Raw genomic sequence first — 22,162 nt, 5'->3', positions numbered from 1 at the left:
AGGTGCCGATAAAAATGTAAAGAAGCTCGACACCTGAGCAGAAATAACAAGGAGCCAGGTTAATTCGAGTGGTCGGTCAGCAGCTGCAGCTGGAGGCTCCATGTTGGAGGGGCAGCTGATCAGAGGCTTCATGAACAGAGTGAGGGGGACTCAGGGTTTAAAGTGATGGATCATTAAAGCTCACAGAAGGCTAAACTTAAAGCTCACAGAAGGCTAAACTTAAAGCTGACAGAAGGCTAAACTTAAAGCTCACAGAAGGCTAAACTTAAAGCTCACAGAAGGCTAAACTTAAAGCTCACAGAAGGCTAAACTTAAAGCTAACAGAAGGCTAAACTTAAAGCTGACAGAAGACTAAACTTAAAGCTCACAGAAGGCTAAACTTAAAGCTCACAGAAGGCTAAACTTAAAGCTCACAGAAGGAGCTGCAGTGAAGGCTAAACTTAAAGCTTACAGAAGGCTAAACTTAAAGCTCACAGAAGGCTAAACTTAAAGCTCACAGAAGGCTAAACTTAAAGCTGACAGAAGGCTAAACTTAAAGCTCACAGAAGGCTAAACTTAAAGCTCACAGAAGACTAAACTTAAAGCTGACAGAAGGCTAAACTTAAAGCTCACAGAAGACTAAACTTAAAGCTCACAGAAGGCTAAACTTAAAGCTCACAGAAGGCTAAACTTAAAGCTCACAGAAGGCTAAACTTAAAGCTCACAGAAGGCTAAACTTAAAGCTCACAGAAGGCTAAACTTAAAGCTCACAGAAGGCTAAACTTAAAGCTCACAGAAGGCTAAACTTAAAGCTAACAGAAGGCTAAACTTAAAGCTCACAGAAGGCTAAACTTAAAGCTCACAGAAGGCTAAACTTAAAGCTCACAGAAGGCTAAACTTAAAGCTCACAGAAGGCTAAACTTAAAGCTTACAGAAGGCTAAACTTAAAAGCTGACCGTTTTTACTTTACTGGTTCAGCAAACGAACAAACCTCGAATGGATTTCTAATTGTGGGTCCATGAAAGCTCGGATGTCAGCAGATTTAATCATGTAAATGTTTCTTTATCGCCGCTATGAACAGCAGCACATTTGTTAGAGGATTCTGTGTAGAGGGCTGCACTGGAGCTGGGATCAGATCCACTAAGAGCCGTGTTGGAGGAGCTTTAAGGACTCTACGTCACATCAGAATGAAGCGTAATAACAAACCCGTAATAATGAAGCTGTTCCTCCAGTCACACCAACAACACTCCAGCTCTACATACAGATACAGATAGTTACTCTAATGATTCCAGAGGGAAAGCGTTTAGCAGCGTAGCTGCAAGCTAGCAGCAGATGCTAGCAGCAGATGCTAGCAAAGAACAGCATCAGCTGCACGGTTCTGACACACTTCAGCACGATATCAGAGCATGTTTTGGGCTGTTTCTGGACTCCAGTAAACTCCCATCTGCAGAGCTCCACTAAAACACACAGCATCAAACATTCATGACAGCACAGAGTAAAGAGTCGGGAAGAGGGAAACGCCCGCTCTGAGGAACCGATGTCAGTCCTGAATGATTCATCGCTCTAAATGATGTGAGATGTTACAGCAGAGAGGCTGAGCTCAGGGTCTATCAGAGAGGAGTCGGGCAGTTACCGTCCGTCAGGAGCTGGTCGATCTTCAGGTGAAACATGAGGCACGCAGACGTTTCACCAAAACCTCCCATCCTGAGGAACGCCCTGAACGGGCCTCCAATGAACCATGAACAACCTCCAACCACCATCTGATGGCGTTTAACTTCCACCGCTCCCTCTGGGTCTCTGTTCTTAGGCCGTTTTCTCTCTCTTTCTTGGTTCTGGAAGTTCTTTGAGAGCCGACTGGCTGGAGATCAGAAACCAGGAGAGTTCGTTCTGATCGTCTGCAGCTTCGTCATCACAAATCATTAATCTGATTGTTAGCATGTAGCTAACCCCCTCCCTGTTAGCGCTCTGCTAACTTCTGCTGCAAAGCTGCAGCGGCCGTACAGACCATGAATCACAGAAACACAGAAACAGCCAGATTCTCAGAGTTCTAACAATCAGAACTCTGACAATGAGACCCAGCGTCTGCGTTCGGATCAGAGCTGGAAGCATCGACGGTTAAATCGACAAACCAAACCATCTGTGCAGCGACTGCAGAAGCCAAGAGACAGACTCTTCATCACCATCTAATCCTGTGCACATATGGATCATATAGAAGGAGCGGAGCATCGGTGCTGGTTCTGACGGTGAATCAGAGGTCATCTCAAAGATTAACCACAAGAAAAAAGGCCGCGCGGCAGTCTAGCAGCAAAAGATTTGTTGTTAATGAGATGCATCATAAGCACACGCAGCGTTATAAATAGTTTTCAGTGGTAGCTCTGATTGGTCCTCTGGCTTTCTGTGAGTATAATTTCAGTAATAAATAACTGCTTCTGCAACACAAACACCATAAAACAAAGGGGTTTGATTCAAAGAGCATCTCCAGTTATCATCAAATAACCAGAACTAGGCTGTAACAGCGAACAATTAATCATGTATTGATCATCATTTAGGATGATTGTGGTTAAACGTTGTGTCAGCATTCATCTGTTTGTATACAGCGACGTGAAAATGTCTCATTTCCACAGTTTGGTCACGTCTCATCTCGCTGCCTAAAATGACAAACAGGATATTCAGGATTTCATATGAACATAATTCACTGTGTAACATGAGTCCGTGTTCAACTTTATGCTTCGGAAATGTAAGTTTTTCGGATTTTTATGTAAAAACTGGCTCATTATGTAGCAAAATTCTAAAACATAAGAAGTTGTGGGGTTTGTGGGTGTGGTTTATTGATGAGGTTTGTGGGTGAAGTTTTGGGGGTGTGGTTTGTGGGTGAAGTTTTGGGGGTGTAGTTTGTGGGTGAAGTTTTGGGGGTGTGGTTTGTGGGTGAAGTTTTGTGGGTGTAGTTTGTGGGTGAAGTTTTGGGGGTGTGGTTTGTGGGTGAAGTTTTGGGGGTGTAGTTTGTGGGTGAAGTTTTGGGGGTGTGGTTTGTGGGTGAAGTTTTGTGGGTGTAGTTTGTGGGTGAAGTTTTGTGGGTGTGGTTTGTGGGTGAAGTTTTGGGGGTGTAGTTTGTGGGTGAAGTTTTGTGGGTGTAGTTTGTGGGTGAAGTTTTGGGGGTGTGGTTTGTGGGTGAAGTTTTGGGGGTGTAGTTTGTGGGTGAAGTTTTGTGGGTGTGGTTTGTGGGTGAAGTTTTGGGGGTGTGGTTTGTGGGTGTGGTTTGTGGGTGAAGTTTTGTGGGTGTAGTTTGTGGGTGAAGTTTTGGGGGTGTAGTTTGTTGGTGAAGTTTTGTGGGTGAAGTTTTGTGGGTGTAGTTTGTGGGTGAAGTTTTGTGGGTGTAGTTTGTGGGTGAAGTTTTGTGGGTGTGGTTTGTGGGTGAAGTTTTGTGGGTGTGGTTTGTGGGTGAAGTTTTGTGGGTGTAGTTTGTGGGTGAAGTTTTGTGGGTGTAGTTTGTGGGTGAAGTTTTGTGGGTGTGGTTTGTGGGTGAAGTTTTGTGGGTGTAGTTTGTGGGTGAAGTTTTGTGGGTGAAGTTTTGTGGGTGTGGTTTGTGGGTGAAGTTTTGTGGGTGTGGTTTGTGGGTGAAGTTTTGTGGGTGTAGTTTGTGGGTGAAGTTTTGTGGGTGTGGTTTGTGGGTGAAGTTTTGGGGGTGTGGTTTGTGGGTGAAGTTTTGGGGGTGTAGTTTGTGGGTGAAGTTTTGTGGGTGTGGTTTGTGGGTGAAGTTTTGTGGGTGTGGTTTGTGGGTGAAGTTTTGGGGGTGTGGTTTGTGGGTGAAGTTTTGGGGGTGTGGTTTGTGGGTGAAGTTTTGGGGGTGTGGTTTGTGGGTGAAGTTTTGGGGGTGTAGTTTGTGGGTGAAGTTTTGGGGGTGTAGTTTGTGGGTGAAGTTTTGGGGGTGTAGTTTGTGGGTGAAGTTTTGTGGGTGTAGTTTGTGGGTGAAGTTTTGTGGGTGTGGTTTGTTGGTGAAGTTTTGGGGGTGTGGTTTGTTGGTGAAGTTTTGGGGGTGTGGTTTGTTGGTGAAGTTTTGGGGGTGTGGTTTGTGGGTGAAGTTTTGGGGCTGTGGTTTGTTGGTGAAGTTTTGGGGGTGTGGTTTGTTGGTGAAGTTTTGGGGGTGTGGTTTGTGGGTGAAGTTTTGGGGCTGTGGTTTGTTGGTGAAGTTTTGGGGGTGTGGTTTGTGGGTGAAGTTTTGGGGGTGTGGTTTGTTGGTGAAGTTTTGGGTGTGTGGTTTGTGGGTGAAGTTTTGGGGGGGTGGTTTGTTGGTGAAGTTTTGGGGGTGTGGTTTGTGGGTGAAGTTTTGGGGGTGTGGTTTGTTGGTGAAGTTTTGTGGGTGTGGTTTGTTGGTGAAGTTTTGTGGGTGTGGTTTGTTGGTGAAGTTTTGGGGGTGTGGTTTGTGGGTGAAGTTTTGGGGGTGTGGTTTGTGGGTGAAGTTTTGGGGGTGTGGTTTGTGGGTGAAGTTTTGGGGGTGTGGTTTGTTGGTGAAGTTTTGGGGGTGTGGTTTGTTGGTGAAGTTTTGGGGGTGTGGTTTGTGGGTGAAGTTTTGGGGGTGTGGTTTGTGGGTGAAGTTTTGGGGGTGTGGTTTGTTGGTGAAGTTTTGGGGCTGTGGTTTGTTGGTGAAGTTTTGGGTGTGTGGTTTGTTGGTGAAGTTTTGGGTGTGTGGTTTGTTGGTGAAGTTTTGGGTGTGTGGTTTGTGGGTGAAGTTTTGGGTGTGTGGTTTGTTGGTGAAGTTTTGGGTGTGTGGTTTGTGGGTGAAGTTTTGGGGGTGTGGTTTGTTGGTGAAGTTTTGGGTGTGTGGTTTGTTGGTGAAGTTTTGGGTGTGTGGTTTGTGGGTGAAGTTTTGGGTGTGTGGTTTGTGGGTGAAGTTTTGGGTGTGTGGTTTGTGGGTGAAGTTTTGGGGGTGTGGTTTGTTGGTGAAGTTTTGGGTGTGTGGTTTGTGGGTGAAGTTTTGGGTGTGTGGTTTGTGGGTGAAGTTTTGGGGGTGTGGTTTGTTGGTGAAGTTTTGGGGGTGTGGTTTGTGGGTGAAGTTTTGGGGGTGTGGTTTGTGGGTGAAGTTTTGGGGGTGTGGTTTGTGGGTGAAGTTTTGTGGGTGTGGTTTGTTGGTGAGGTTTTGGGGGTGTGGTTTGTTGGTGAAGTTTTGGGGGTGTGGTTTGTGGGTGAAGTTTTGTGGGTGTGGTTTGTTGGTGAAGTTTTGGGGGTGTGGTTTGTGGGTGAAGTTTTGTGGGTGTGGTTTGTTGGTGAGGTTTTGGGGGTGTGGTTTGTTGGTGAAGTTTTGGGGGGGTGGTTTGCCGGTGTGGTTTGTAAACACCGTGACTTTAGCATTTAATGCCTCCAGCTCCATCACTAACAGAATCTGATGTTTAAATCATTCTCTCATATCTCTGCTTCCTCCTGCTTCCTCTTCCTCAGATCTATCTCTCAAACATTTACTCTTCACTTCCACCCTACACCTCTGATCAATCTGACCCCCTCCATCTTTAATTTTACTCTTCTGTCCTTCTCACCCTCCTGATCCTCTGATCCTCCAGCTCTCCTTTTCCTCCTCTGCCCCCTCTTTTCCCAGCCTCATCTTCCTCAGGACTTCGTCGTCGCTTTGACTGCCGGATGTTCTTCGAGGAAATCTTCCTCACATGCACAAGCATGTACAACAACACCTGGTTACAACACCTGTGAGAACCCTGAGGAGGAAATCTGGGGCGTCGCTTTCAAAATGAACCAGACGCATGAAATGAAGGACTGGACTCATGAGTCATCACGTCGGAGCACCAAACTCCAGAACGAGCTCGTCTGACTGTAAATGATTCAGGCTGAAAACACGAGATTCTGTCTGCTGTGTTGGTTTGTTTTTCTCACTGAAGGTGTCAAAGTTTCTGCGTCTTCCTGAAAACAGGAAGAGTTCACAGCCTTCGTCACAGTAAGAACTCATGATTACAAAAGTTCTGAGTAATCTGAATGCAATGCATGCTGGGAAGTGTATGCCACTAAAAATCACTGAGATCCGTAAATGATCCAACGCACATTTAGTCCAATAAAAGATAACACTCAGAGGGGTCACATGGCTCTGAAAGGATCGGATTATTGGCTAAATTACAATCAGACTGAGTTATTAAGTGCATGTAGACACCTTAATCTGACTAAGAACTGGATCTGATGGGATTCAGACCCCGAGATAACTGGGTTAAAGTCACTCTAAACCTGCTTGTAGACGCTGAAGCTCGTGGTGAATCAGACTTTGCGTTCTGCGCATGCTCCAGATGTTTTCCCGGGGTCGTGACCCGGAAGTCAAAGGAGACGATATTCCTGTTGTTGTCGCCGTCAGAAAGAAACAAACAACGCGATGGAGAATGCTCCGTTGGGCATCGAGTTTGTGCAACAAGCAGCTCATCACAGACCAAATGTAGAGGGACGTAGCTTCATCTGGCTCTGCGTTCTCCATCTTTCTCCAACGCCTGAGTTTGTTGTTGTTGTTGGTGGTGAAAAGGTCAACAGGAAGTGGCTCTATTAGCAACAGCTGGAATGGGTACAGCGCCACCTATCATACCGGGGTATGACACGCTTTGTGCCTCTGATCCCATTCATTCACCGCCACATATCCAAGGAGAATTACCCTTAACAACTCAGTCTGATTGTAATTTAGCCAATAATCCGATCCTTTCAGGGCCATGTGACCCCACTGAGTTAAGTTTCCTGAATTCTTTAAACACTGACACCAAAATACTGAAGTTTTTCATCAACACACTGAATGCAAGGATGGGAATAAGTGAGACTAAAGCTCATCAGGGAGTTATTTCAGAGGCTGAGAGGATTAAATGATCTGAAATTATATGAAAGTGCCACAAAAAAAAAAAAAAATCTACACAGAACCAGAGAGACTCCGACTCTGGACTGACTTTACATATAAATACATGCAGATATATACATGCATGCATATAAAGAATGTGACAATAAATGCCCTTTATGCTTCTAACTATTCAATGTTTTTGTTTTATTTGATTTTATTTGACAAAACATGAAAGAACAAATAATTATTCTTCAATCAATAATTCTTATTTTCTTCGATCAGAGATTTACTTTTTTTTTTTCTGTGGCAACAAAATTATTCAATTTACCATCAAAAAGTCCTAAAATGAAAAAATTTCCTCAGATGATTTTACATTTAATGATCTGCACACGACACGACACGAATGAACACGACCTGCTGATTGATCGTAATATTAACGATGACGACGATCAGGTGAGAACATGGATGTAAATGTGTTTCTTCACTCTGACGTTCAGTAAAATGCTTTGAAAAACGTCTCCGATCTCCTTCATTTCTGTTTTTATTGAGTGTTTCTGAGGGAAGCTGCTGAGGAAACCACCAGCAGAGAGTTTCAGTCCAACAGACGAACATCAGAGCAGTTCCAGGTTTGTTTTGGATCTCTCCATGATAAACGTATGAGAAACGTTGAGTGGGCGGGGCTTAGCAAAAGGAGGTGGAGTCAACTTAAGGAGTGACTTTCAAACAAAGTCTAAACTAAACTAAAAAAGTACCCAGGTTGTGTTTTGGGGGGAGTTTTACAACCTGATATGTGCTCCCAGAAACAGGAAGAAGGGATTTTTACACATTATGTCACCTTCAAGATTAATATTTCAGTGTTTTTATCATTTATATCCTGAAATTATAAAAAAATCAAACTGCTTCCTGAGTGGTTTGTTCTGCTGGTCTACATTAATTAATTACATTAATCATTATTAATCTAATGTGAATAATTATGAGGGCTGCACCGATCCGCTGTTTTCACCTCCGATACGATATCTGAGGTTCAGTATCGGCCGATACGATACAGAAAAACAGCGGAATTATGGTAACAAACGGTAATTTTCATTGTGTGGAAAAGACTGGGATCATTCTGTTGTGCAAGGCATCATCAGACCTAACTTAAACATTTCTTTCCTGTTTTTTAAAAAACAAATAAGCAGATATAAATGTACTGATTTACTTGTTTATTTAATAATTGTGCACCAGTAAAACAATCTTAAAAATATAACAAGTGTAACTGGTTCAGTCGGTGCAGTTAGGGATTCAAAATCCAATGTAAAACAAAATATTAAATAATAAAGGAGCTGAAATTCACTAGCTTAGTTGGTAGACTTTGAAAATAAATAGCAATCAGCTCTTTATATAGTTTAGTGCAAATGGGAATTAAACATCCATTACAAAAGCATCTGAACTAAACAATAGCTTCTCCAGCTTGGTAAAAAACCCTAAAAGCCCCAATTTAACAAGTTTTTTCACCACTAGAGGGGGCAGAAGGCCTTTGGATGAATGCCAATGCTGGACAGGACGAGGGGGAAAAAATAAAAATAAAAATCGGCCGATATGGATCACGATACCTGATCTCGAATTTTCTTCGATTTCGGTACCGATATCCGATCCAAATATCGGATCGGTGCATCCCTAATCATTCTCGGCAGGTTAAGGAGACCTCACCTACAGGTCTGAGGAGAAAATTCAGAGCTTAAACATGATGGGAGTGAAGTGGAGTTTGGGTTGTAATAACTTCTTCCTCAGTGAAATATTCCATCATGGCCGCCCCCACTGGACCTGTATAATGTCACTTTGACTGTGTTCCAAACCGCATTCTTCTCCTACTACTCATACTAACTTTTTGAGTTACTAAGCGAGTTTGAGTAAGTTCCCGGATGCATACTAGATTCTCCTAAATGTTGGGTATGCATCATGAGGTTACTACTCATACTCAAACTACCCAAGATGCAACGTAACGTGACGTCGCCGATCGTCATTTCCTGTCAAAACGGCAGTTTCAAGCTAGCTACAACGAGGGTAGGTTCACTTCCTGTTTTCAAAACAAAAGCACCAATTGCATGGTAATGGCTTTCCCTGTGATAAAAGGCAACGGGTATTTTATTTTGTGAAAATAACCGGAAGTGCGTTGCTCACTGCGGCTAGCTTTAGTAGCGCCGAATTCGTGGGAACAAAATTGTAAACAGCCGGTATTTTGTCAGGTTTTCAACACGTTGGGGATCTAAACGACTACTTTCTCACCTGAAAATGTTTCAAATGTTGCTAAAGTTTACAGAGTTTAGAGCTTAAGAGAAATCAGCTTCAGGCCGGCTGATTTCTGCTCGGGGAGGAGCGAAATGCATTGTGGGTAAATGCTCTGCATACTGTCTGATCGATGAGTATGGAGTATGCAGTATGCAGTATGTAGTATGCAGTATGTAGTATGTAGTATGTAGTATGCAGTATGTAGTATGCAGTATGCAGTATGTAGTATGTAGTATGAAAGTATGCAGTATGTAGTATGTAGTATGCAGTATGTAGTATGCAGTATGTAGTATGTAGTATGTAGTATGCAGTATGTAGTATGCAGTATGGAGTATGTAGTATGTAGTATGTAGTATGTAGTATGCAGTATGTAGTATGCAGTATGTAGTATGCAGTATGCAGTATGTAGTATGTAGTATGCAGTATGGAGTATGTAGTATGTAGTATGTAGTATGCAGTATGTAGTATGTAGTATGCAGTATGTAGTATGTAGTATGCAGTATGTAGTATGTAGTATGCAGTATGTAGTATGTAGTATGCAGTATGTAGTATGGAAGTATGTAGTATGCAGTATGTAGTATGCAGTATGTAGTATGTAGTATGCAGTATGTAGTATGCAGTATGCAGTATGTAGTATGCAGTATGGAGTATGTAGTATGCAGTATGTAGTATGTAGTATGCAGTATGTAGTATGCAGTATGTAGTATGCAGTATGTAGTATGTAGTATGTAGTATGCAGTATGTAGTATGTAGTATGCAGTATGTAGTATGTAGTATGCAGTATGTAGTATGCAGTATGCAGTATGTAGTATGTAGTATGCAGTATGTAGTATGCAGTATGTAGTATGTAGTATGCAGTATGTAGTATGCAGTATGTAGTATGTAGTATGCAGTATGTAGTATGCAGTATGGAGTATGTAGTATGTAGTATGCAGTATGCAGTATGTAGTGTGCAGTATGTAGTATGCAGTATGTAGTATGTAGTATGCAGTATGTAGTATGCAGTATGTAGTATGCAGTATGCAGTATGTAGTATGCAGTATGGAGTATGTAGTATGTAGTATGTAGTATGCAGTATGTAGTATGCAGTATGTAGTATGCAGTATGTAGTATGTAGTATGCAGTATGTAGTATGTAGTATGCAGTATGTAGTATGTAGTATGCAGTATGTAGTATGCAGTATGCAGTATGTAGTATGTAGTATGCAGTATGTAGTATGCAGTATGTAGTATGTAGTATGCAGTATGTAGTATGCAGTATGCAGTATGTAGTATGTAGTATGCAGTATGTAGTATGCAGTATGGAGTATGTAGTATGTAGTATGCAGTATGTAGTATGCAGTATGTAGTATGTAGTATGCAGTATGTAGTATGCAGTATGTAGTATGCAGTATGGAGTATGTAGTATGTAGTATGTAGTATGCAGTATGCAGTATGTAGTATGTAGTATGCAGTATGTAGTATGCAGTATGCAGTATGTAGTATGTAGTATGCAGTATGTAGTATGTAGTATGTAGTATGCAGTATGCAGTATGTAGTATGAAAGTATGCAGTATGCAGTATGTAGTATGTAGTATGCAGTATGTAGTATGTAGTATGCAGTATGTAGTATGTAGTATGCAGTATGTAGTATGCAGTATGTAGTATGAAAGTATGCAGTATGCAGTATGCAGTATGTAGTATGTAGTATGCAGTATGTAGTATGTAGTATGTAGTATGTAGTATGTAGTATGCAGTATGTAGTATGTAGTATGTAGAATGCAGTATGCAGTATGCAGTATACAGTATGCAGTATGTAGTATGTAGTATGCAGTATGTAGTATGTAGTTTCGAACACAGCCATTGTGTCATCTCTGATCAGAACCTGTTATTAAGGCAGAGGTGAAAGCTGACAGGCAGCTAAAGCGGAAATAAAACTTTCAGCAGAGCTCTGTGGTGGAAAATCCCAACATCCCCCGAGCGCAGGCCTCTCATGCTCCAAAGCTGCTAAACTAATTATCCCCGGTCTGAATCTAATCTGTAGAAGGCTGCGAGCTGCCTCTCATGTCTTTCAGCCCGGGCTAATGGACAATAATTAGCACCATTGATTTCCTCTCAGCGGGGGGGGGGGGGTTGCAGAGAGCTGGTAATAGTCCTGATGTGGACAAAGAAGTGGGGGGCAGATGGACTGAATATGACCATGAAACCAAACTGGGAGTAAAGGCTGTCCGGGGGGGGGTGAATCTGATCAGAAGAGGAAAGTCAGAGTGATGAGGAGCAGGAAGAGACCCAGAAACTCCGATGGATTCGCTAACTGACGATCAATCATTTACCCTCCGTCTTAAAGTCTGTGAACTCAAACGTTTTTACTCAGAACGCAGTGACATGTTTCATCTTTCAATCTGTGAACTCGTTGGTAACCTGAACTAAAATAAGAAATCTGGATCAGAACTCAAATAAACTACAAACAGAACCGAGGAAGGACGAGCCGACTGACTTACGGACCAACAGAGAAGCCACGAGAAGGACGAACTACATCATGAATGATGTAGAGACTGACTGAGGAGAACAAGAGAGCTGTAAATACTGATGAGGCTCAACAGGTGAGAAATTACCAGCAGACAGGTGAGAGTGAGACAAGGGGACAGACCAAGACACCCGGGAACATCCAGGGGTAAAGACACTGAGGACTGGCAACTAAAATAGGATACAAGAGACTCAGAGGCTGTGTTCAAAACCACATACCGCATACTTCCATACTACATACTACATATTACATACTTACATACTGCATACTCATCGATCAGACAGTATGCAGAGCGTTTACCCACAATGCATTTCGCTCCTGCCCGAGCCGAAATCAGCCGGCCTGAAGCTGATTTCTCTTAAGCTCAAAACTCTGTAAACTTCAGCAACATTTGAAACATTTTCAGGTGAGAAAGTAGTCGTTTAGATCCCCAACGTGTTGAAAACCTGACAAAATACCGGCTGTTTACAATTTTGTTCCCACGAATTCGCCGCTACTAAAGCTAGCCGCAGTGAGCAACGCACTTCCTGTTATTTTCACAAAATAAAATACCCGTTGCCTTTTATCATAGGGAAAGCCATTACCATACAATTGGTGCTTTTGTTTTGAAAACAGGAAGTGAACCTACCCTCGTTGTAGCTAGCTTGAAACTGCCGTTTTGACAGGAAATGACCATCGGCGACGTCACGTTACGTTGCATCTTGGGTAGTTTGAGTATGAGTAGTAACCTCATGATGCATACCCAACATTTCAGAGAATCTGGTATGCATCCGGGAACTTCTGCTTACTCAAACTCGCATACTAACTCAAACAGTTAGTAGGAGTAGTAGGAGAAGTATGCGGTTTCCAACACAGCCAGAGACTTCAGAAACTCAGATTTTTACTCACGACTTCGTCCAACAGCTTTCTGTTAGTTGATGAATCTGGATAAAACATTTGCAGAGTAATTTAATTAAACTTTTTAGGATTTGTTTGATGAAGCCAGAACCTTCAGCTGTTAAACTGTTTAGTTTCCTCAGAGCAAAAACCCAACGGACCATCCACAGACATGAATCACACTCGTCTTCGGGCCAGAACCAGAACACTTCCTGGTTCAGAAACAGTCTGAATACACCCCCCCCCACCCCCCACCCCCCCCGCTTTGTGTTACACACTGGAAAAAATCTGCCAATGGAACTAGTGAAAAAAGCTTGTCAAGATTTCTTGAAATAAGATGTGATATTTAGGACTTTTCAGTTAAAAGTGATCTTGAAATGAGCTTAAAAACCTCTTCAAATGAAAAAAAAAAGCTTGTTTCATGTGAAATATGACTCAAAACAAGATGTTTTCAAGACTTTTTCACTTAACAAGATATTCAAGATGTATTGTATTAAAACAAGTCCCTATATCTGGCTGAGATGGTACTTGTTAGACAGTTGTGTCTCATATTAAGTGTAATGAGATACTCAATGAGACAAATATACTTGGTAAGATTTAGATTTTTTCCAGTGCAGTCTGTTCAGGAAAAGGCTTGTTTGACAGCAGACTGTGAAGCAGGGAGACGTGTTATTCAGTGGAGCTCAGATTTAATTAAACAGTCAACCAGGGGCCCGGAGGGAACCCCCCCACACCCCCAACACAACCTCACGCTAACGCTAACGCGCCGCCTGTAGACCTTCGGTGTAATTGGAGCTGAGTGTTATTGGGAGATAATGCAGCCGCGTCATCAGAGGAACGAAGGCGTCGGTTAAAAGCTCGATTAGGTGTTGATGAAAAGCCTTCAGCGCCGACCTGAAACCACGAATCTGAGGTCAACAGATGCAGGTTAGAGCTCCACCAGGCAGGGAGGAAGTCACATGTGGACATGACCCAGAAACTCTGCCGTCTTCTCCGCACGGGTGATGTAGCAGACACCCTGCGGGTGATGTAGCAGACACCCTGCGGGTGACGTAGCAGACACCCTGAACACCAAACAAGCCGTGCAGCCTCACCACAGAGCAGCGGTCTTACCCTTGTCTGTCTCCGTCCACCAGGATCCGGACCAGGATGCCCGTCACAGCCACCAGGATGGGGTAGTGGTCCACGCTCTCCAGACCTGCAGCGCACACACTTCATGTCAGACGGGAAGATTTGTCGTGTTTACTTGGTCATATTTGAGAGATAAAACACCTTAAAGGGATAGTTCATCTCTTTTGACATTTGTGATGCAAATGTATTACTCTGTTGAACGCATATTGTTCTGAGAGGCAAAACGCTTTATTTTTTAAACCCCAGCCAACTAGCCGGACTACCTTCATCAGCACCAAAACGAGGCTGGAACTCTGCTCACAGGACGCAGCAGGGGGTAAGAAGATGTTCAGAAATGATGCTGCTGATATGGGATGTTACACAGCTTCATGTTTAAAAGAGGCGAACTGTCCCTTTAACACTAATAATCAGCTGTGGGATCCAAAAGGTCAGATTTCAGGTTCCTTCTCAGTCCTCCTGCAGGTTTAATTCACAGGTTGTTTCAGTCCCTTTGTTTCTCATTATCTTCTCAAATCAAACCTGCTTTAATTCTCAGATTTTATCTCATCTATTGTTATACAGAAACAGGAGATGTTTGGTGTTAAAACTACACCGGTTTCCACTTTAAGTTGAAGCCAAGGCTGTGTTCAAGTTAAATTAAAACCTTTTTTGTATGCCAAACAGCACCTGCTGTCCACCTGAAGAGAGACTGAATAACGGTAACACCACCTGTCCAGCTGTGTGCCACACAAAGCCCGACCACGTCGGACATTAATCATGAAACACGAGCTGGAGCTCAGCGAGCTGCAGGACAGATGGAGGGATTAAAGAAGGAAGAAATGAGCGCGTGGGTACCTGGCAGTCTCAGGTTGACGACCCGATCAAACAAGTTCTTTTCAGCCGTCACTCTGTTCAGCACCTGGTTCAGAAGCTGCGGAGAAAAGGTTTTCAAGCCTGAAATAACCCGAACAAAACTCAGCATATTCTATCAAAGATAATCCTCTCATATCTCTGGGTTTATGCAGTTTGTTATTTACCAGATTTACAGTCATTAGAGCATAAAGTCCACCCTCTTTCAATTCTAATGTTTCATAAAAACATCATCGTGTCCTCAGCAGGTGTTAAGCTTAATAAATCCAACAACATATCACACCGTGTCATTATCTAATAAAACAAAAAGTGAGACAGAACGCAGAAGCGGTGAGTTAAAAACTAAGTGAACCCTTCCTGCTTCCACAGGAAATAAGAGGGTAAATAGCAGAGATGGGGACTCGAGTCGCTGTTTTGAAGACTTGAGACTCGACTCGGACTTGGAAGTTAAAGACTCGGCACTTGACTTGACTTGACACAAGATGACTTGAATTTGACGGCAAATAGAAATCGAATCGTTGACTGAATATCGTGTATCATATCGTATCGAAACGAATTGTTGGCTGAATATCGTGTATCATATCGTATCGCAGGCTGAATATCGTGTATCATATCGTATCGTTTCGAAGGCTGAATATCGTGTATCGTATCGAATCGAAGGCTGAATATCGTGTATCATATCGTATCGAATCGTTGGCTGAATATCGTGTATCGTATCGAATTGTATTGAATCGAAGGCTGAATATCGTGTATCATATTGTATCGTTGGCTGAATATTGTATATCGTATCGAATTGTATCGAATCGTTGGCTGAATATCGTGTATCGTATCGTTGGCTAAATATCGTGTATCGTATCGTATCGAATCGTTGGCTGAATATCGTGTATCGTATCGTACCGTTGGCTGAATATCGTGTATCGCATCGAATTGTATCGAATCGTTGGCTGAATATCGTATCGTATCGAATCGTTGGCCGAATATCGTGTATCGTATCGTAGGCTGAATATCGTGTATCATATCGTATCATATAGAATAGTATAGAATAGAAAAATACTTCATCCCCCAATGGGGGAAAGTCAAATTAGTCAAGTAGCCCAACATTTTTTTTAAATATTTACAATGATTGTATTAACAACAACAATAATAATACCAATTCTAGTAAAAAATACTACTACTAACTAATATACTAACTAAATAAATAATATACTAACTAAAAGACGAACAGCTCAGTGCAAGACATGCGGCATCAACATCTCGGACAGCCAGACGACAACTTCCAACTTTGTTTGTCATTTGAAGATCAATTCTGACCAGTAAGTGCTCGTCAAATTAGCTAATACTATCCTGTTAGCCTAGTCGGTAGTTAGCTAACGTTAGGTTGATATGATACGGGGTGGGGGCGGTCGGTTTGGTGGAACTTTTTTTTAAATTTATTTGCTAACATTAACTCCAGACAACGTGACAGCATGCCGACCGGCTCATCACAAGACCGGCTGTATGTGTTATGAACAAGCAACAAGCAACAAGCAACAAGCAAGGGTTAAACAAGCTAAAATTGCAATAATAAGGTGACTTGACTTGCCCAAGAAAAAATGACTTGATACTTGAACATGTGTGACTTGGTCCCATCTCTGGTAAGCAGCAGCCAGGAGCTGCTGATCAATGCTCTGATGAACTGATCATCAGTCGGTGTGAGCAGCTCTATAAAAGCAGAAGGTGTGCGTTACCTGAGCGAGGCGTCGCAGCAGCAGCTCTGCGGACGGACGCGACCAGTCCAGGAAGATCTCCGGCACCAGAGTGACGGTCATCTCCAGAACCCGCAGCAGGCTGACGGACAGATCGAAGCAGGTGGCGCACACCTGCAGAAAAGGTTCACGCCACAAATCACACGTTTCACCCGACAGGCCACAGGTTCACTTTAAACTAACTGAGCCTGCTGATGTGATACCTTCAGCTGACGAGTGTCCACGAAGTTCCTCTCTGGACGCTCCGCAGCCTGCTGGATCTGAGACACGGAGACAGAGGAGACGAGTCAGGAGACAGAGGAGACGAGTCAGGAGACAGAGGAGACGAGTCAGGAGACAGAGGGGACGAGTCAGGACACAGAGGAGACGAGTTAGGAGACGAGTCAGGAGACGAGTCAGGAGACAGAGGAGACGAGTCAGGAGACAGAGGAGACGAGTCAGGAGACGAGTCAGGAGACGAGTCAGGAGACAGAGGAGACGAGTCAGGGGACAGAGGAGACGAGTCAGGACACAGAGGAGACGAGTTAGGAGACGAGTCAGGAGACGAGTTAGGAGACGAGTCAGGAGACGAGTCAGGAGACAGAGGAGACGAGTCAGGGGACAGAGGAGACGAGTCAGGGGACAGAGGAGACGAGTCAGGACACAGAGGAGACGAGTCAGGGGACAGAGGAGACGAGTCAGGGGACAGAGGAGACGAGTTAGGAGACGAGTCAGGAGACGAGTCAGGAGACAGAGGAGACGAGTCAGGGGACAGAGGAGACGAGTTAGGAGACGAGTCAGGAGACAGAGGAGACGAGTCAGGGGACAGAGGAGACGAGTCAGGAGACAGAGGAGACGAGTCAGGACACAGAGGAGACGAGTTAGGAGACGAGTCAGGAGACAGAGGAGACGAGTCAGGGGACAGAGGAGACGAGTCAGGAGACAGAGGAGACGAGTCAGGAGACAGAGGAGACGAGTCAGGGGACAGAGGAGACGAGTCAGGAGACGAGTCAGGAGACAAGTCAGGAGATGAGTTAGGAGACGAGTCAGGACCAGTCCAGGTTTGGTTAGACGTTGGTCTCTGGTTCTGGTCATTCTCCCGTCTGAACCGTCTCTGATGCTGCTGTTTCAGACTGAACCGAGTCTCTCTGCCAACGTTGGACTGATTTTACTCATCTCTCTGAACCAGGACATGAAATATTGCAGATTTCTAACATCATCTCTGTTCAGGGGAGTGCCTCAACCTCCTTCTTTTCTCCACATGCATGTAACCACAAGGACACATGATCCTCAGAGTTTAGTTTCAACTTTCTAACAGCTTCATGTCCCTTTTGACCCAAACCAGTAAGAGTTACTGGTTCGTTGTGCGAGATTAAATCAGCATAAAGATCTTTACGTGCCATCATTTAGTCAACTTTAGTTCTTGTTTTTGTTGCTGTGAAGCACGTTGTAACTTTGAGAACAAATGAAGGTGAAATTGTACCTTTTAGGAAAGACTTCTTACCTCCTGGATCATGCCAATGAACTCGGAGAAGGCCCAGTTGAGCTGGTTCAGGACGCTGTTGAGGAACGAGGCGGCCATTTCTTTGTCCATACTCAGCAGCTCCGCCATGTGTCTCTGCAGCAGCAGCGACGGACACGGCTCTGGACCAATCAGAGGAAAGAGGAGGGGTCAGGAAAATAGGGCTCAGCAATTTTATCGATACTGCGATAAAGTATCGATTTTTCAGCTATGAGTATCAATTTTTTTAAAATTATTATTTATTTATTTTCTTAAATTACATTTTTTTTTTCTTTAAGCAAACTTTATTGAAAAGTCAGACGTTATAATTAGTGAAAACACAGAATATTAAGGTAATACAATTCAATGCCAGGTGGTCAGATTCTACAAAACAGTGATAAATTAGTTGATAAAAATGTTGTATAAAGTGCACAGCTCTCACGTTTGTGACATGTTCGTTTGTTTCCGATTGTCTGGCGGTGTTGTCCTTCTGGTTCAAAGGTCGGACCACCGGTCCGATCAGCAACGATTCATGTCAAATCACACCGTCCCTTTTTTCCCCCCATAAAATGATGTAAGTGTATCGAATTGTATTGTATCGAATAGTTGGCTGAATATCGTGAATCGAATTGTATCAAATTGAATCGAATCGTATTGTATCGAATCGTTGGCTGAATATCGTGTATCGAATCGTATTGTTGGCTGAATATCGTGAATCGAATCGTATCAAATTGAATCGAATCATATCGAATCGTATCGTTGGCTGAATATCGTAAATCGAATCGTATCGAATCGTATTGTTGGCTGAATATCGTGAATCGAATCGTATTGAATCGTATCGAATCGTATTGTTGGCTGAATATCGTGAATCAAATCGCATCGTAGGCTGAATATCGTGAATCGAATCGTATCGAATTGTATCGAATCGTATTGTTGGCTAAATATCGTGAATCGAATTGTATCAAATTGAATCGAATCGTATTGTATCGAATCGTTGGCTGAATATCGTGTATCGTAGGCTGAATATCGTGTATCGAATCGTATTGTTGGCTGAATATCGTGAATCGAATCGTATCAAATTGAATCGAATCATATCGAATCGTATCGTTGGCTGAATATCGTAAATCGAATCGTATCGAATCGTATTGTTGGCTGAATATCGTGAATCGAATCGCATCGTATCGTTGGCTGAATATCGTGAATTGTATCGTATTGAATCGTATCAAATTGAATAGAATCGTATTGTATCGAATCGTTGGCTGAATATCGTGTATCGAATCGTATCGAATCGTATTGTTGGCTGAATATCGTGAATCGAATCGTATCAAATTGAATCGAATCGTATCGTTGGCTGAATATGGTGAATCGAATCGTATCGAATCATAATGTTGGCTGAATATTGTGAATCGAATCGAATCGTATTGAATCGTATCGTATTGTTGGCTGAATATCGTTAGTCGTATCGAATCGTATCAAATCGTATCGTTGGCTGAATGTCGTTTCGAATCATAAGATTAGTGTATCGCTGCCCTACAGAAAAGGACACGCAATGAGCCTGGTCTCAGAATCAGACCCACTGGATCACGTGGAAACTCCCGACTAATAGCACTGAACTTTGTAATCGGAGTCACTCGTTTCTGGCTGCAGCTCGCGGTTGGTCCACAGAGAGCGTCACCACGGGCCTGTTCAGTCGCTGTTATGCAACTCCGAGCTGGGACCTCAGCTGTGATTACACAACGGTGATTAAAGTTTAACCAACTCTCAGCTCGGCTGCAGAGCAGACCACACACTGAGGAGTAACCGTTTCAGGTGAGGATGAAGGACTCGGGCCCCGCTGAGGTCGTCTGTCACACACTGGGATTATTTCTGATTTATCAGCTCAAAGCATCAACCTCAGAGAGCTCATTACACGGCTCTGACTGATGGGGAAACCTCCACGGCAGAGTATTTGATACATCTTTTACCAAATGAAACCAAACTTAAGAGGGGAAGAGAAGGCAAGAAGAAGGGAAAAGAAAACTGAAGGACAAACAGAGGATGAAGGAGGAGGCAGCGATGGAGAGAATACACAGAGGAGGAGATGATAAGGAGGAGCTGCAGCCTCCTCAGAGAGATGTGGTCATTATCGCCGACACTCCTCCTCTAAAGGGTCACATCCTGCTTTCACCGAGACAAACTCAGAGTTTCATTTCAAAACAAGTCATCAGCATGGAAGTAGGGCCGGCACGGTATATGTATTCGTGCCGAACCGTCACGGTACGGGGGCCACGGCTCGGTACGCGCATTGCCACGCAGAATACACACGGTACGGAAGTTTAATATTGATCTGAACGCGGAACTGTTATTTTGCAAGAGTTTCCTTCAGGACCCATTTAAACACTGCCACATGCAAGCTCTGATTGGTCCGTAGAGATATATATGCATGCCTGGATTGGTCTAGATAGCAAACTCCACCTTCAAATACAAACTGTACTCTATGGGAAGGTACCGCTGTTGGGTTGACTTTGCGAGAGAGAGCTAACAATGGCGAGTGGCGAAGAATTAGAAGACCCACCATCAACATTTAAGTCAGTGGTGTGGGATAACGTCGGGTTCCCTGTGAGTTATAACAGCGATGGAGAGCGAGTGGTTGACAAAACAAAGACGGTCTGTCGTCGTTGTTCGACGTTTATTACATGAGTGGGAACACATCAAATATGTTAACACAAATCAAGCGACACCACCCAGAAATCCCTATCACCGGGACGAGACGGAAGAAAAGTGTCCAATTACGATCCCAAATGTATTACAACAACCCCTGGATACGAATACATGCAGAGCAAAAAAAAATTACCGAAGCAATTGGAATTTACATCGCATCTGCTATGCACCCATATTCCACTGTAGAAGAGGCAGGATTCAGATATCTATTACATGTGCTGGAACCTCGCTACACGCCTCCTTCGGCACTGTACCGAAAATGTACCGAACCGTAGGGTCCGTACCGAGGTACGTACCGAACCGTGAGTTTTTTGTACCGTTCCACCCCTACATGGAAGTATGTAGTATGTAGTATGCAGTATGCAGTATGTAGTATGCAGTATGTAGTATGCAGTATGTAGTATGTAGTATGTACTATGCAGTATGTAGTATGTACTATGCAGTTTGTAGTATGCAGTATGTAGTATGTAGTATGCAGTATGTAGTATGCAGTATGCAGTTTGTAGTATGCAGTATGCAGTATGCAGTATGTAGTATGCAGTATGCAGTTTGTAGTATGTAGTATGCAGTATGTAGTATGTACTATGCAGTATGCAGTATGCAGTATGTAGTATGCAGTATGCAGTTTGTAGTATGTAGTATGCAGTATGTAGTATGTAGTATGCAGTATGTAGTATGTACTATGCAGTATGCAGTATGCAGTATGTAGTATGCAGTATGCAGTTTGTAGTATGTAGTATGCAGTATGTAGTATGTAGTATGGAAGTATGTAGTATGGAAGTATGTAGTATGCAGTATGTAGTATGCAGTATGTAGTATGCAGTATGCAGTATGTAGTATGCAGTATGCAGTATGTAGTATGCAGTATGCAGTATGTAGCATGTAGCATGTAGTATGCAGTATGCAGTATGTAGTATGTAGCATGTAGTATGTAGTATGCAGTATGTAGTATGTAGTATGGAAGTATGTAGTATGCAGTATGTAGTATGCAGTATGCAGTATGTAGTATGCAGTATGCAGTATGCAGTATGCAGTATGTAGCATGTAGCATGTAGTATGTAGTATGCAGTATGCAGTATGTAGTATGTAGTATGTAGTATGCAGTATGTAGCATGTAGCATGCAGTATGCAGTATGTAGTATGCAGTATGTAGTATGTACTATGCAGTATGCAGTATGCAGTATGTAGTATGCAGTATGCAGTTTGTAGTATGTAGTATGTAGTATGCAGTATGTAGTATGTAGTATGGAAGTATGTAGTATGGAAGTATGTAGTATGCAGTATGTAGTATGCAGTATGTAGTATGTAGTATGCAGTATGCAGTATGTAGTATGCAGTATGTAGTATGCAGTATGTAGTATGCAGTATGTAGCATGTAGTATGTAGTATGCAGTATGCAGTATGTAGTATGTAGCATGTAGTATGTAGTATGCAGTATGCAGTATGTAGTATGTAGTATGGAAGTATGTAGTATGGAAGTATGTAGTATGCAGTATGTAGTATGCAGTATGCAGTATGTAGTATGCAGTATGCAGTATGCAGTATGTAGTATGCAGTATGCAGTATGCAGTATGTAGCATGTAGCATGTAGTATGTAGTATGCAGTATGCAGTATGCAGTATGTAGTATGTAGTATGCAGTATGTAGCATGTAGCATGCAGTATGCGGTTTGGAACACAGCCTCAGTCTGAGCTCGTGGTTCCGGCTCAGTTCTGATCGTTTGGGTATCCTCTGCATGCGAAGCAGCTCTTTCATCGCCTGACAGATTCAGAGCGGTCCAATAAACCCTGACAGCTTTACCTCCAACCTGAGAAACGAGCT

General features: G+C 43.1%; 1 protein-coding gene across 5 annotated transcripts in view; it reads right to left on the bottom strand.

The window, feature by feature from the left end:
- Positions 1-22,162, bottom strand: part of rnf123 (ring finger protein 123) — a 149,821-nt gene that overhangs the window by 75,940 nt on the left and 51,719 nt on the right. For all 5 annotated transcript variants that reach the window (XM_075460104.1, XM_075460108.1, XM_075460105.1 and 2 more), the window contains exons 32-36: positions 17,645-17,784; positions 16,365-16,421; positions 16,144-16,275; positions 14,402-14,477; positions 13,550-13,634 (exon numbers count right to left, since the gene is read on the bottom strand). In XM_075460104.1, the coding sequence (XP_075316219.1) occupies positions 13,550-13,634; positions 14,402-14,477; positions 16,144-16,275; positions 16,365-16,421; positions 17,645-17,784 (490 nt within the window). The remainder of the gene's footprint in view (positions 1-13,549; positions 13,635-14,401; positions 14,478-16,143; positions 16,276-16,364; positions 16,422-17,644; positions 17,785-22,162) is intronic.

Source organism: Odontesthes bonariensis, chromosome 3 (assembly GCF_027942865.1).
Source record: "Odontesthes bonariensis isolate fOdoBon6 chromosome 3, fOdoBon6.hap1, whole genome shotgun sequence".
Lineage (NCBI taxonomy): Eukaryota > Metazoa > Chordata > Actinopteri > Atheriniformes > Atherinopsidae > Odontesthes > Odontesthes bonariensis.
This window is presented reverse-complemented; position numbering and strand designations above follow the sequence as displayed.